The 15848-nt window shown below is 34.9% G+C and overlaps 3 protein-coding genes across 3 annotated transcripts; 2 read left to right on the forward strand and 1 right to left on the reverse strand.

Moving 5' to 3' along the window:
* The first annotated feature begins 1851 nt into the window (after window positions 1-1851).
* On the forward strand, window positions 1852-3626 carry LOC120336842 (uncharacterized). Its single transcript, XM_039404617.2, has 5 exons — window positions 1852-2008; window positions 2458-2744; window positions 3047-3095; window positions 3258-3333; window positions 3408-3626. Exons 2-5 carry the CDS (start codon window positions 2467-2469, stop codon window positions 3452-3454), a joined length of 450 nt encoding a protein of 149 aa, XP_039260551.2. The 5' UTR covers window positions 1852-2008; window positions 2458-2466; the 3' UTR covers window positions 3455-3626.
* Window positions 3627-7038: 3412 nt separating this feature from the next.
* On the forward strand, window positions 7039-8476 carry LOC120336841 (uncharacterized). Its single transcript, XM_039404616.2, has 5 exons — window positions 7039-7192; window positions 7273-7559; window positions 7910-7958; window positions 8097-8172; window positions 8254-8476. Exons 2-5 carry the CDS (start codon window positions 7282-7284, stop codon window positions 8298-8300), a joined length of 450 nt encoding a protein of 149 aa, XP_039260550.2. The 5' UTR covers window positions 7039-7192; window positions 7273-7281; the 3' UTR covers window positions 8301-8476.
* Window positions 8477-12210: 3734 nt separating this feature from the next.
* LOC120336784 (biotin--protein ligase-like) lies at window positions 12211-15041 on the reverse strand. The gene has a single exon (XM_039404546.2). It carries the CDS (start codon window positions 14403-14405, stop codon window positions 12546-12548), a length of 1860 nt encoding a protein of 619 aa, XP_039260480.2. The 5' UTR covers window positions 14406-15041; the 3' UTR covers window positions 12211-12545.
* Window positions 15042-15848: the final 807 nt, after the last annotated feature.

Genomic DNA, 15848 nt, shown 5'->3' on the forward strand with positions numbered 1-15848 from the left:
TATTATTTTTATTTTTAAATAAACTTATTATTAAAGCCAGCTCCATTATTATATTTAAATTCAGAGCAACGCTCTGTACAAACTGGTATAATATTTGTACCACTTGTTGAGTTCAAATTTCAGTGAAAACTTCAATCGTTTTTAAAAAGTAATTCTAAGCGCACCACTCATCAGACAACTATATTACCATACACAAAAAACTCAGCATCACTGATGCAATAACTATCATCCTATCATCCCTTATCAAAATGTCTGTTTGTGCGCGTTTGAATTGGTGTCTTTAAACCAATTGTTTGTAAAAACTCTATTTTTAATTACGCCGTCTCATATGCATTGAATTGACAAATTCAATTTTCGGATGTAAAATTACGCTGCAAATACCTGCAATTATAAATTTGTTTTGATTTGAATTATAAAAACACAAGCGGAAATATGCAAAATTACCCAACACACAACAAACAAAAAATTTAAATTTCAAACAATTGCACATACCGTGCCATCTGGTATTAATCGTGTCAGGCAACTAGGAAGCTTTGCTTTATGAAAATTTCTGAAGGCGATGCAACATAATAGATTTGTTAATTTGAACGACAGCAGCTAATATACTGAAAAATATTCTTGCTTCCAGCACAAAAAACTTCGTATTTGGTTTTAGCAACTCCATTTGTAATCAGTTGAAAATGGACGGAAAAACGATATTAAACCCAATAATATTTGTACCTTCTTGACCCCACTATAGCTTCCAAATATGACATTTTTTTAGTATTAAGTAAATTTACAACGATATTGGGTTTCTAATATTTTCCTTGTGGAGAAGTGATTCATAGTAGATATGAACCCAGTACTTGACACGCAATGTGCGGCTGGGGACTCTGAGACTAATGTATAATAATTAACAACAATCGCTTATTTCTAGGGCTGGGCATTTTCGAATACCTGATGATTTCAGAATTGATCGAATTATTTTTTCGAATCGAATCGAATCTCGAATACTTGGAAGGTATGAAATTGTATGTAACTTTCTTATCATTTTAGGTCCTCCAGACACATAAATTACTGAAAACATAGAATACATCACTGACAATAAAAAAACACGTTTTCATCAATACCTCAATACAGAAAAGAGTCATATGTCAGAATTGTGTTGAAAAAATATGGCTTCAATCAAAAAAAATTGAGAAATTTACCTCGACCATTGGTAGAAAGAGTGAAACAAGATGGCGGCGATTCGAAAATTTGCTCTAAACCGATTCGAATAATTTTCGATTCGATTCGAATATTCGATTCGAAATGCCCAGCCCTACTTATTTCCAAATCTAAAATGGTAATTTAGCAATCTACATTTCCAGTATTATGGAGTTTAAAATGAGAATGACACAACCGATCTTTGGATATAATGCAATGAAAGCATGTACATATAACCACCTACTTTGAACGTACGAACACATTTGACTAAATCTCGACATTATCATGACTGGAAAAATTGTTGATGTTAGTGTAATTTGTATGAAGATTGTTTAGAAAAAATATATATATACATTAGATCTCAATATTAAAAAGTATTCCGTGTAGGTTTTAAGAAAATGGTTTTCGGTTAGCAAGCCAACCCTCGCTATGAACCAGGAATTAACCTCAAATGGTCTGTTGGGAAATATTACCAATACAAATTTTTGTTCTCAAACAATTCCCATACATGATTTTGTAAAATAAAATATGTTACAAAATTTGAATACGAAAGTAGAGAACCTTTATCTATCAAAGTATGGACCAATTGTCCGCTATAGATCTTTTAATATTCTAGGGAAGACTTCTGAAAAACGAATCATTCACTTGCACATTCCCCACAATGTGCTATTGTCTTATTGGCGATAAACAATAATGCCAAACAATTCCCCAAATGATGCAAAATAGTGGATTGTAGTGTATAAATAGTGGAATGCGACAACAGCAATCCACTTCGAGAAGATATTGCCTTTACTACACGTAGTTTTGAAACATAAAGATACAGGTATGTATATTAACAAAATATTTCGTTAGCATGTTGAATTACATTCGTGTTACAGTAAATATTGCCAGTCGTCATTTGCTGTAGGCCAACTTGACAGTAAATAAACCCAGATAATAAATGTTCACTATGTTTGTGTGTTGCGTGGTATGTTCTATATTTTCAACTAGTGGAAAAAACAACATTTCAGGCTTAACACAGACAGACCACATTAAACAGAAAAGACACGTGAAGATTTTTCGACAATTATCTCTTCGATTACATCGGTTCAATTTCACTTTTGTGATGCATCAACTAGATCAAGCATCAAACTAGATCAATCACTAGATGATGCTTTGATCAAGTTTCTTCGCGTTAATCTAAATACAATTTAGTTTATTGGTATTAGTCAAACATTGACGTCGTCCAAGAGAAATTATACATGGCCATTAATTTTATTTATATCACAACAGGTTTGCAAAATGAAGCTGGTTATTGCCCTTGTTCTTGTTGCAATTTTTGCATTCGAGGAGAGTGACGCACGATACGTAAGTAGAGGAGCCTACAATATTCAAGTTCGACAAGTCGCGTACTGGAGAAATCGTTACAGCGCACTTGCTAGAAGTTACAATGCACTCGCAAGTAGATGCAGAACTGTGAGTTACACCCGGTACAACAGACTACTTGCAGGATACCGCAAACTGGTGGCGTTCGTGAATCGCATGCGTGTCGCATCTCACAATATGCATAACACTCACAGGTAGGATTGCTAGGTCTAAAATTGACCAATTGTTTCAATATTGGATTCTTGTTTGTATTAATCAAAGTCGAATAAATACATATTATACCGATGAAAGACGTGATGCCGAATCATCAGTTATTTAAATAAATTATTCAAATCTCTCGTCCTTTATATATACATTCCGCCAAAAGTACTCGATACTTTAGGATTCCACATTCCTGGGCTAATTCACATCAACAAAATAATTGGTAAATAATCTAAGAATCAATAATTTTATTATATCATGAAATCTCTCGCAAATTTCTAAAAAAATTTAACAGACGTATTGCCGGTGGAGACGAAGACATGCCAGAAATGCAGCTTGTTGAGGTATAGTCTATTTATATAGAATAAGTTAGTAAAATGTTGATGGAATCATTTACAAAATTCGTTCAAATATAATAATGTTTTATTTGTACGCGAAGGGTGAAGGTCAAATATTATAAATCACAATACACGAGTGATGGGTAACTTATATACATCTATATACAGGACTCAGAAGACATGAATGAACTCCTGAATTTGCTTCCTGAATTCAACGAAGATGTCGACGACCTCCCTGCCTTGAGTAAGACAGAAAATATTTTCAGAATTCATTTTATTGCCGTAAACCCCTTATTTATTTATTTATTTTACTTTCAGCCGAAGAGGTCGAACAAGATGAAGAAATTGAGAAATCCGAAGACTAATCGATTTTTCCAGGCAAGCATAGATGACAGAAAAATTGCAACTGAAACTGTGATTCGTATATGTGCTGCTCATTTGGTTATTGTTAATTTAGTGCAAAATAAACAGATCCATCTTTTGATGATGTTTATCCTATAATCCAGATCGACTTAAAAAATTTAATAATTGATTGGATTCTTTGTAATTTTTTTTCGAGGTGGGGGTCGTCGAGGCATGGCGAAGGCGAATATATATATATGTATTTATAAGGTGGATATACACGTGTAATTATCTGCAGACACATGTTAGTCCGGGCATTTCATATCTGATATCCTCGACAAAATCAAACCCAAAATTGCAAGTGTTAGGTAAAAACACATTAAGTGTTATTAAGACAAGAGAATGATTCTCAAATATATAGTCACGAATGCCAAAACATTTCACATCAACGGCAGCTTATCCTCAGCTTAACAAAACAGGTATCGGAAAACTTTCTCGTAGCACAATTTCGCAAAATCAACACGGAAGAGAGTCGTCACACTTTGCGGATCAATAACGGGGTTCCCATTAAAAAAATAATATACAGTAAAATTTAGGATGAAATATCAGTCGTTATTGGATTTATATAAAATTTAGAAGAAAATAAAAGTCAACAATCTTTAATCACTGAATATTTCAATTAACAAGAAGAAAATACCAACAAGAAGATCAACAACAACATAATAACAAAACGCCCCATACATACCTTTCTTGTCCAACAAATAGCAAAATAAACAAACTTAAATACAGCTTAAATGGTGTATAGTACATTTTATGCCAAACCCAAACTAAAATCAGAATGTACGCGGAGTACAAACAACTGCGCTGCTAATTAGTAACTATGACATGCTAGTAGTTGACGTTAGACATAATTTACTGATTGACGTGACCATGGATTTCGAAACACTGATGAGAAGATTGTGATCAGCTCCCAATATTTCGGCGCTGTTTTTACCAATAAGTCGAGTAAAAACTGCAAAACTGCAAAACAGGTTGCCAACATGTGCAACGATGCAAAAGCAGTCCATGTAATTCAAATTCCCATCAATCGCTTGCAGAGCGATGAGTATATTTCAGGTTTGAAGTAATATAAAGTTGAAAGTTCAAAATGAATTATAAAGTTATGGTTTACACCGACATTCAATGGATGGTGCCCACTCCCAGGCCTTTCTTTGTTTATATCTGTAAAAAAGGAAATCAGCAGTAAGTCAACAATTGTAATTTGAACTGCCGCTCAGACATTCTTCCGCTCAGACGCATGGTTTGTCAGCATTGTTGTTTCCCCGACCTTTGACCCTAGGCAAATTCTCTCTATACTTTAGCCTTACGAATGTTTTCATGCTTATTATGGAATTGTTTTAGTGAGTTAGCGCTTACAAACTGGTTAAATGATAAAAAACGTCAAATATTAATAAAAAAAATATTTAACCACGTGTCGCTTAATTTAAGGTATTGGTAGGCTTACCATACGTCCCGCTTTTCAGCGTTTTGTCCCGCCGTCCCGATAAGTCAGCCAAAAGTCCCGCTTTTCCAGCATAATACACAAACATGTTCTCGTTACTGTTGTTTCTGTGTAGCGCAGCGCTAGCCTACTTACTGAAGATGAATGCGTTCGTTTTCTGCTGATTCCCATTGATGGCAGACGTATCGCATGTAAAACCAATACTAATTAGTCTAAATTCGAATTATTTGTACCGGTATCGTTAACGTCAATTCCTTCCTATTTTTCGAACTGAACCCGATATTTGGACAGAGAATATGCGCATGAAATTCCGATAACAATATGGTCAATAAACACAGCCGAGATAGCTTTAAATGTAGGAATGTAGGCCTATGTAGTAAAATCGGAAAATGTGAAGTTATGAAAACACAGCTAAGGGGTCGTTGTCTTTCGAGAAAAATATGGTAACCCTAGGTATTGGTAGCTGAATTTTAGACTTGTCTATCGCAGCTTTTTCGTAACTACGGTAACTAATATTGCAACTAAGCTAAAGCTCCTACGAAGTCATAATGACAATTAAGTTATATGATTTTTAACCAATTTTTGGAAACAAAAATGAAAACTGACAAATAACACGCAAAACTAAGAAAACGGGGCAATGTTTAAAATCAAGCTTAAATATCTGTCTGAGCGGTTAGACAAATTTCAATTGGTGTGCTCGAGGAAACATTCATTGTCTCGTTTTCGTGGTTTTTGCGAGTTAATTTTTAGTTTTGAGTTGTGTTTCCAACAATAAGTTGTAAATGAAATAACAGAATTAAAAATCATGTCTTCTGAAGAGTTTTAGTGTAGTTGAAGTAAATAAAAGTTTCTCCCCAGTCTAAAATTAACTATCAGAACCTTCACGTGGTTGAATATTTTTAATGAAAATAATGGCCTTGTACATGTAAATGTGATTGTAATCGCTGATTTCAAAACACTCTCAAAAGAGCATCAAAAATTTTTCATTTAGCAAACTTTTTGTATTTTTATACTTTCAGTGTATTTACATTTACTTATAACGTAATTATGATCTAGAGAAAAGTAGGTAAATATGGACATTTACGCTCTGTAAGATCAAAATTACTTGCTGCAATGTGCATTTATTAATTATCTCAGGACAATCAGGATTTAACGGTGTAAAATTACAATTCAATCAGAAATTTTCTACAATTTGAATGACAAAAACAAAAGCGAGAATATGCAAAACAACCTAATACACAAAGAACAGAAAATTTAAATTCTAAACGATTGCTCTCATCGTGCCATCTGGTATTAATTGCGTCAAACAGGAAGCGTTGCTTCATGAACATTTCAATGCAAAAATATAACTCAGATGTGGCTTCAAATCTCTTATTTTATTTATATTACAACTGTTCTTTTTAGATTTAAAGTTATTGTTTATATTTAGGAACGCTATTTTAAAAAGCGAACCCGTGAATTTTGTACCCGCTATATCTTCAAAATATGACATGTTTTTGCACATCGCTAAAAATTGGATTTTAGTATTTGTCTTGCGGAGAAGTGATCCATACTAAACCCATCTCAATACTTGACACGCAATGTAGGGAGATGGATTCTGGAAGTTCATTAACAAACATTTTCAAATAATTGTCTACGTTGAAAATCTAGTATACACACATTTCACTGAATCTCGATACTAATATAAAAATCGGAATGTTTTTGTAACTTTACTAATGAAAAATGTGTGGGTTTCGGCATTGTGTATATTTCTTTATGCACGTCTTTTTTTAAATTATCAAATCGGTTGTGAAATAGTTTACAGTTAGTAGCCTGAGCCGGAGCGATTGCCAACTTCAGGAAATAAACCAGGAAATAACCGCAAATGGTCTGTTACAAAATTTTGTTCATACAAATGAAATCTCTCGAACAATTCATACAGAGTTTTGTGAAGATCAAAGCGTTAAAAAATTGGAATTCAAAAGTAGACCATCTTTGGATATCAAATTATCAGCAGTGGATCTTTGAATATTTCCGGAAAGCCTTATAATTTACAAACAACAGAACAACTCGAAATTTTGAATAACTGATCATTCGTTTGCATATTGCGCACAATCTGTCATGGTCCTATTGCTTATAACAATAATTCGATTTTAATAGAAAGTTCTTAATGAATGCAAAATAGTAGATGGCAGTGTATAAATAGAGGAATCCGACAACAGCAATCCACTTCGAGAAGATATTGTCTTTACTACACATTGTTTGGAAACATAAACCACAGGTATGAATCTAATCTAATTCGGTTTAATCTAATACTTCGTTCAGAGTATATAGACATTTTTTTTATTTATGTCACAACAGGTTTGCAACATGAAGCTAGTCATTGCCCTTGTTCTTGTTGCAATTTTTGCATTCGAGGAGAGTGACGCTCGATACGTGAGTAGAAGAGCCTACAATATTAAAGTTCGACAAGCCGCGTACTGGAGAAGACGTTACATCGCACTCGCTAGAAGTTACAATGCACTCGAATCTAAATGCAGAACTGTTAGTTACGGCAAGTACATCAAACTTCTGACGCACTACCGCAGACTGTTGGCGTTCGTGAACCGCATGCGTGCTGCATCTACCAATATGCACAACGTTCACAGGTAGGACTGTTATAGTAGGCTCAAACAAGCCAATTTTTTCAATATGGGGTATGCATTGTGTATGTGTTGAAGACAAATAAATACGTACTGATCAAGCAATGTGGTGTCGAATTATCGTTTTTATTTTTTTTATGTGTGTGTGTTACCACCATTGGAGTTATTGAGCAACCTCGCCTATTATTCGCTGCATCAAAAAATCTCGTTAGCCTACTTCAAGATTCCATATTTATGGGCCAGTTTATACCAATGAATATAGTTGGTGAAATATCTTAGTAAATAATAGTTTTATTATGTGGTGAAATTTCTCAAATTTTTCAATATAACCATGGCACATATGACTTTTTTAACAGCCGTATTGCCCGTGGAGATGAAGACATGCCAGAAATGGAGCCTGTCGAGGTATAAATAAATTATACATTCATTTACAAAATGTATTTAATCAAATATAATATTTTTTACTATACAAAAACAGCACGGATTAGTTTAAACTATAATAAATCACAGTACATAAGTGAACGCTAATTTATATCCATACAGGACTCAGAAGACGTGAATGAACTCCTGGATTTGCTTCCTGAATTCAACGAAGACGCCGAAGACCTCCCTGCCTTGAGTAAGACAGAAAAGATTTTTGGATTTTTTTTTATTCTCGTATCTCCTTTTACCCCCGTTTATTTGTTTCTTTTACTTTTAGCCGAAGAAGTTGAACAAGATGAAGAAATGGAGAAATCCGAAGACTAAACGATTTTTCCAGTCAAGAACAGATCACAGAAAATTTGCAATCGGAAGTCCAATACTTTTATGTTGCTTATTTGTTTATTGTCAAATTATTGCAAAAAAAAAAGCAGATCCATCTTTTGATGAAGTTTATCATATAACCATGATCGAATTCAAATAAAATTGATTATTTGATGGAATTCTCTGTTTCTTATCAATGTCTTAATAGGGTCAGGAGGAATAGGATTTCGTGCCAATGTAATACAACGCCATGGAAACTACTGAGTGGATTCCTTCGCGACATGATATTTTAGATTACCAAACAGATCTCGTCAGGTGCTTCGTTCTGGTAATATTAGGCAACTTAGAAACATTTGGGAGGCAACATCAGGGTGTTGTAAATGTGAAAAACAGGGCTGCCGAAAGTTCGAGCTGTCCGCGCGATGAATTTTTGCAGTTTACCACAGGCCTACAAGGATGACGAGCTCAAAAAAGTGCTTCGTTCAAATCTGTTTGCGCTACATTTCGAAATCATTTGTATAATATCGTCACGCTAATAACCGAATTGCGTAAGTCATTTTTGGCGATTTTGAGTTTTTTATAAAATAGGTATTTATGTAATGCTGCGCACCTGTCTGTTAACTCAGATTTTATTTTAAGAATTCCGAAACCCATAAAAATGGAGATTTAGTATGACATGCACATTTGTGCAATTGTTTCGTCATAATGAATTATCATTATTACCGCAGGACTATTGTGACGTCACAAAGGCAAAATAACCTCGGCGAAGTATTTTCGAGTTTTTGCATCTCGGATTTTAGCTTAGCGCGTATTAATTTAAATTTACACTACAGTATAGGAGGACGTGCACTTGTGATATTCACTGTCCGAGTCCAATTCACCTTGGTTGGCTTTTATATTGGGTGCATTGCTGTTTTATTCTTTATATTTAATCTTAGTCTTATTTCGGTGGGTGTGCAGAACGTGTTATATCGATGAAATATATATTTTTAAACTTAAAAATAATGTAATTGAAACTGATTAGCTATTTTCTGGATTAGACATTGTAGATACTGAGAATTACATTCGTTTTTGGAATGTTTAGTTTTCAGGACTGGTGCATATAGTAAAGTTGCAAAATTGCGTATGTCCCCAAGTCATAGACACATTTCTGCCTAAGTCACAGTGCGCCATTATGACGTCACTCAACTGCGTCATACAAATTAACTTAAATCCGGCTACGATCAAAAAATTGAACCATGGCAAATTATTGACTCTCAATGGCATAACAATATCATTAGACAGTTTTTTACGTTTTTCTCAAAATTGCTAAAAATGACTTACGCAATTCGGTTATTAGCGTGACGATATGTTATTCAATTTTCATGAATAATCAAAAATATTGTCATTTACGATCATCTCAGCAGTGATACAGAAAAATTTGTATTGCTGACTGAGTTTCCTGACATGACAATTTGCTGTACAGCTCTAGATAATCATCATTATCGTACAATTTATTTACAAAAGGTGGAGATACAAATATATTCAGATAGGAACTGGTGGCAAAAAATATATATATATATAAATATATAGGAGTCTACGAAACAAACTTTTCCGCAGCTACAGTATAAACTGCTGTGGCACCCATAGAACGATGTCGATAACGTCATGTAAGATGAAGTAGCACTAAACATCGGGTAGGAAGTCGCGTTGGTCAAATGATTTTAGCATGTATAGGATTGATCACGACAGAGACCGAAGACGCTTTAACAAAAAAAGCTTGCCACATAGAAGAGGAAATACAAAACCCATCAACCGAAACATCAAAAGAATAGGTCATTTAAATAATCCATGTATATATATAGATGTTTTTATCAGGCGGCTATTTGATCGCACAAAGGCAAAATATATAAATGTTGAGCGTGTAGTTATTGGTTTGGGCAATTGCATATTTCTATTCATTTAATTTCATTATTTTACATTTATTTAGTTTTCAAATTTATTTGTATTGTTGATCTCATTTTCTCTCGGTTGTTTTTATCATGCACTTACTAGCATTTCTGGTTTGCTTTTGCTTTTGTAGTTAGGCCTACGATCCATTCTGATAGTATTTATTTCTGATACACTTGTATAACACAGGAACTTTCCAATAGGTGGTACAACATTAAAACTTTTGTTTTAGTCTTAACTGGAAAATGGCATCCGGTGTGGATTGTTCATTGCAAGTCAGCTACGACCAGTGATTTCCCTACACCCCCCCTATAGGGGGTGAACACCCCCCTAAAATTTCAAACACCCCCCCTAATTTTGAGGTGCGATTCCACACTGAGGGGTTCTAAACCGCAGTTTGCGGGCCAATTACGGCCCGCGTGACGATTTAAAATGGCCCGCCGAACTTGAGTGAAATAGTTTAACCCTTCATGTGATACCTTTTGAGTTTTAGATACCGTCTATTGTTACATCATTATCACAGTTTAAGCACGTTTATTTCGTAACAATTGAATTATTCCGGTATCTTATGTATAGGTATGGGTATTATGATTACACACTGCAGTATTTTAGATGTCAGCCATATATTAAGAAGTCAGATGTCACAAAACGAAAACTAGGAACTGAAAACAGACGTTTTTTAGATGAATGACAGCGTTTTTATTTCTTTATTGAAAAGAATCAAACTTCAGCGATTTGTCTCCTTACAAAATATTTCAGTTCTGAAGGAACACAACATTATGATCAGTTGACGAGCGTATTTCAAAATTTAATTCATACAAAAGTCAAACAAACATGTTCAAAAAAACTAGAAATGTGTAACAAAACAAGCCATAAGTAGCCATTCATACAATGTCAGATGAGCAAGTAACTTCATTAGTCACTATCAGTTGCAAATTACTTGTTGAAACGTAGTAGTATATATGTACGGTTGAAAGCCGTGCTTGTTATCTATTCCCCGAGAATTCTATCAGCTAAATAATATAATTATTGATTTATATGCTAGGCTATTTTGGGCCTATTTCTCAAAATTTTCTCAGGGCGCTTAAGCGCGCCCTGAACCCCAGCCGTGCCGTCCCGCACTTTTCCTCGCTCCCCTTTTCTGGCCCTACAATTTCATTCTGCTCTGGATTTTGGCTCGCCGTCAATCAACTTGGGGCCCCCCCATGTACATCGTTTCTTAAATACATACCATTTTTTAAGAATACAAATAGCCTAGTTTTATCTCTAATAGCAAATTATTTACCCCCCCCCCTAAATTTTGAAACACCCCCCCTAAAGAGAAAAGCTGGGGAACATACTGGCATATTCGGCAAGTTTGAGTGGAAATCCTATATCTGTGTATGGGAACACCGACCACAGAGATTATCAAATCAGCTTCAGCTTTCCTCAGTCAATTTGACAACGGATGAATTTAGAGCAGGGGTCGGCAAACTTTTGTCGCTCGCAGGCCAAATTTAAGGGTTGTAAGTCATTGGCGGGACGCATATATTTTTTGGAAAGTTGAAAACCGAACGGATGATACTTTTTATAATAAAAATCAAGCAGTGATACATCTCTCAAAAAGAATATAAATTTATTTCCCCATTGCATTGCATCTCAAAGAAATTCCATTTGAATATTTTTGGCACCATTGAACCCTTTGCACTTAGCATCAACTTTTCCGCGTTTTGTTACCATTTGTTTAATTATAATTAAATTATAGGTTCATTAAACGAGTAGTTGTGAATTTCATACTTGTTAGATTATAATATAATTTAGTCTACACTTGTCTCACAATGAATCCTGATACGTAAAGAATATAATCGTCAAAACAGCTGCTTTGCTATATTTTACTGACCATTAGTCGCAGCGTCAGTTAATAGCTCATATTGGGGTTTTGTCCACACATGAGAGGCAACGGTTTTTGAAGTTTCGGGTTACGGTACAGAGCTCATTAAAAAAATAAACATGATATTTTTTATTTCATTTTATTCAAAGAAAACGCAAAACAGTGGTACCGCCACCTGCACTGGTTATAATTCGCACAATTGGTTTTAGTTAAAACGGAGAGAGTGCGCCTTATAGTTCGTAAAATAATACAGAATGATAACCCTGCCAGTTCATTATTTCTACCTCTGAGTGTCGGAGGTATATTTAATACAAGCAAATATTTTCAGTCATTAAGGAAAAATAGCACATCCAATCACGGATGCCATTCACTATTGATATGCTCCAGTACATAGTCATAGTGTAATAAATAAGTAATAAAATATGAAATTAATTAAAGCATCTGCAGGATCAATGTGTTGATTTCATAGCTATAAGATTTTTAGTCATGTCAAAACTGTTGCTGTCTGGCTGAAGACTAATTCTTTTGCCATCATGGAGATCGGCACATAAAAACCCACTGCTGTCAATCCCAACTATCACACCTTTAGTAAAAACTTTGTTGCTTGGGTGAGAAATTTGAATTTCTTGATTGCTGTGTATCCAGTATTTGTAATATAATTTTAGGAATTCGTCTGCCCCATTTACCTGATAAGAGTTTATCATATCCTCTAAACATGACAATGTTCGTGCTAAAACTTCTTCGCATGTTAAAGGTGAATATGGAATATTTGCTATTCTTATAGCATCATTGATACACTTGGTTGGAAAATCATTGCTGACATTAACTCCACAACCGATCGTCGTAATCAGATTGTTATTGAACATCGTAGACTTGACCAAAACACCACCAATTTTAATGTCTCTTCCAATGTAAATATCATTTGGCCATTTTACCCGTAGATCTAAATTGACCAGCTCAGGAATTGAACGTAACGCGTGAACAACAGATACAGTTGTCAAATGTTGCAAAACAGACATACGTTGACCCAAATTTGACCATTTAGATACTGACAATACATGGGAAAACATGGCCGTACCAATTGGACTTAACCACTTATTACCACCCCTCCCTTTACCTTGAGTTTGCTGTTTAGAAATACAAGTCACAGTAATGTCATTTTTATGTAACATCTTCCCTGTAAAAGGTTCTACAATGTCCATTGTAGAAGTGACAACATCTGAGTAAATAATGGTTTTTGCAAATCTTTTTGTTTTCAAATTCTGTTGGAATTTTATCCAATCAAAATTTATTGAATTTGATGCCGATTCAGGATTCGGACAATGAAGGACAGGTACGAATGGGTTTGTGGTATTACTTGATACCAATGACTGCATCAATTCACTCGTAAAACCTTGGACTTGCATAAATTTTAGGCTTGTTGAAGTGCCTTTCAAGACACATGATTCAGGATGGACAATATCCAAGTCTTTAAAAAATGCAGACAGTTCATCAGGATTTTCACTCAGGATAACACACGGTGTCTCTTTTGGAATTGACATGTTCAATTCAGACATAGTTGCAATATCCAACTCCCGGAAAAAGTAATTCAACAAAACTTTGCTATTTTCATCCACTGAGCAATCTTGACAACAATGCTTGCCTGAGTCACAGCATGTCAACAAAGGCAGCGAGCAATGCAATATTTTCCCACCATTTCGAACTGATATTATTGCAACAGGATCCAGTTGGGAATCATTAAATTTTGAAGATAATACAACACTGTTTGACGCTGATTGAAAACTATCAGAGGATTGAAACACTCGCCCGCAGAATTCTAAAACGGGAGCTTCAGAAAATGGTTTGTTAAATTTATCTATGAAACAGCATTTATCAACAGGTTCTATGTCGCGAGTTTGGAATTTAAAATATTTTGCAACTTCCGAAGAAAAGCTAAGAATCTTTCCATGTAAAGAAAGGTACTTTTCGAGCAAAACAATTTCAGATTCATCCAGGTCAACATTTTTACTTGCTGTACTTGGTACAACTAACAGTTGGCAATTGTCCATCCATGGAGCACTGGCAGCCTCTTCATATCGTAAACGATAAACAGCAAACTTATCTAACGGGAGGCATCTTTCTACAGCAACTGTAAGACAATCTTTTGGACAGTTTTGAATAGATTTTGGTTGGTATACCAGAATATTCGGAGGTTTCATTACTGAGCCTTTAGAATTATTAGCATTGATATTTAAAATTGGCTTGATATAACTCTGGTGTGCTTGAATACGTCTAAGCATTAAGATAGGATCAACAATTAAATTTGCCATGTAAATTCAAGAATATCATATGCTTGCTTTGTGAGTTGCAGAATGATTTGTTTTAATAAGTTTCTCTTTTTCTTTTTTGCAAGACTCTAAGATGTGCTCTTTATCAGTTAAAAAAAACAAGTTGCTGTTTTCTTGTTTTTTAAAAACCTTTCCAGTATTTTTCATGCTTTGAATTTCTCCCACCAATATATCCAAGCCATGTAAACGTTGCCGAGTCTCTATGTCACCAGATACTTTAATTTCAGTAGACATTTATAATATAGCTGCAGAGTTGACACCTAAAACACAGGTATGAATAAACATCAGAACATGGTAAGCCATCGCTTTTTTATTTCAGGTTGCTGGTCCAGCCAGGTTTTGTATTTGAACAGAAGAACCGTCATTAAGTGTGGGAAGCTTTGATGAGGCTAATCTATGCAATAATTTATTTACGGCTCTGAGCATTGCAGGATTGTTTTTTTAGAGCAATGACTTTGTTCAATTGATTGAATATTGTAACTAGCTCTGACCATCTTTTCTACCACGTTGACTACCGGTGGTGACTCATGGGAGACAGTCCCATTGTTGCATCGTAATTCACCAGATATTCCTAAAGTTTTTGATTTTTTCTAGCATCACCGTAACCTTTACACGTCCTTTACACAACCTGGACTGCAGCTGAGCCGTAACACTCTGTTAGAGCTGGAGTCAAGTTTATCATATCCAATGAAGCCGGACCTGGCACAAATTATGGTGGCTTCCTTTTCTAACCATTGCATTATATTTCACATTAATAATTTTCCAATATTTGCTAATAAACTATTTTAAATCCAACATCATTGCTTTCAGCAAAATTTTTCTTGCCCTTTTTTGGAAGAGCGCATAAAAACTGAATTTGAATAAATTATTAATGATTGGTAAATGCGCTTACCAAAAAAAAATCAACGTGCGTAATGAGTTACGTAGATTTATCGTATTTTCCTCATTTAACAACAATAAATACCGCTGCATCGTGGTAGACTCATGGACCTTTCCCCGATCTTTGACCCCCGCAAAATTCTTTACCATTGCAAAATTGTCGGGGCTATTTTAAGAGTGCTTTTGCGAGTTGGCGCCTGTAAAATGGGGTATGTGTTTCAAACCATCATTATGATTCATCGCATACAACAATCTGTACCGGTACAGGTAAAGAATTTTAGCCTAGTCTGTCTATCACAGCTATTCCTACACTAATTTTTTATTACTGCAATTAAATTAGACCTCCTAAGACAGTGGTTCTTAAAGTATGGGTCGCGACCCAAACATGGGTCGCGGAAGGTTTAAAAATGGGTCGCGACAAGGTCGTCACTGCAAGGGCAATCTAAGAGGAGAAGGAAGAATTTTCAGCTTTCCCAATGTTTCAATTTAGCTTCTAAACTCTGGTATTTAAAAATAATGAAATATAAAATTTCATTCACGGAAAGA

The sequence above is a fragment of the Styela clava genome, chromosome 2 (genome assembly GCF_964204865.1).
Source record: "Styela clava chromosome 2, kaStyClav1.hap1.2, whole genome shotgun sequence".
In the NCBI taxonomy this organism is placed as follows: Eukaryota; Metazoa; Chordata; class Ascidiacea; order Stolidobranchia; family Styelidae; genus Styela; species Styela clava.

Coding starts and splice junctions, on each gene's coding strand:
- LOC120336841 (XM_039404616.2), top strand. CDS start 7,282: ATGAAGCTAGTCATTGCCCTTGTTCTTGTTGCAATTTTTGCATTCGAG. Junction 7,560..7,909: donor AATATGCACAACGTTCACAG/GTAGGACTGTTA, acceptor CTTTTTTAACAG/CCGTATTGCCCGTGGAGATG. Junction 7,959..8,096: donor CAGAAATGGAGCCTGTCGAG/GTATAAATAAAT, acceptor ATATCCATACAG/GACTCAGAAGACGTGAATGA.
- LOC120336842 (XM_039404617.2), top strand. CDS start 2,467: ATGAAGCTGGTTATTGCCCTTGTTCTTGTTGCAATTTTTGCATTCGAG. Junction 3,096..3,257: donor CAGAAATGCAGCTTGTTGAG/GTATAGTCTATT, acceptor ATCTATATACAG/GACTCAGAAGACATGAATGA. Junction 3,334..3,407: donor CGACGACCTCCCTGCCTTGA/GTAAGACAGAAA, acceptor TTTTACTTTCAG/CCGAAGAGGTCGAACAAGAT.
- LOC120336784 (XM_039404546.2), bottom strand. CDS start 14,405: ATGGCAAATTTAATTGTTGATCCTATCTTAATGCTTAGACGTATTCAA.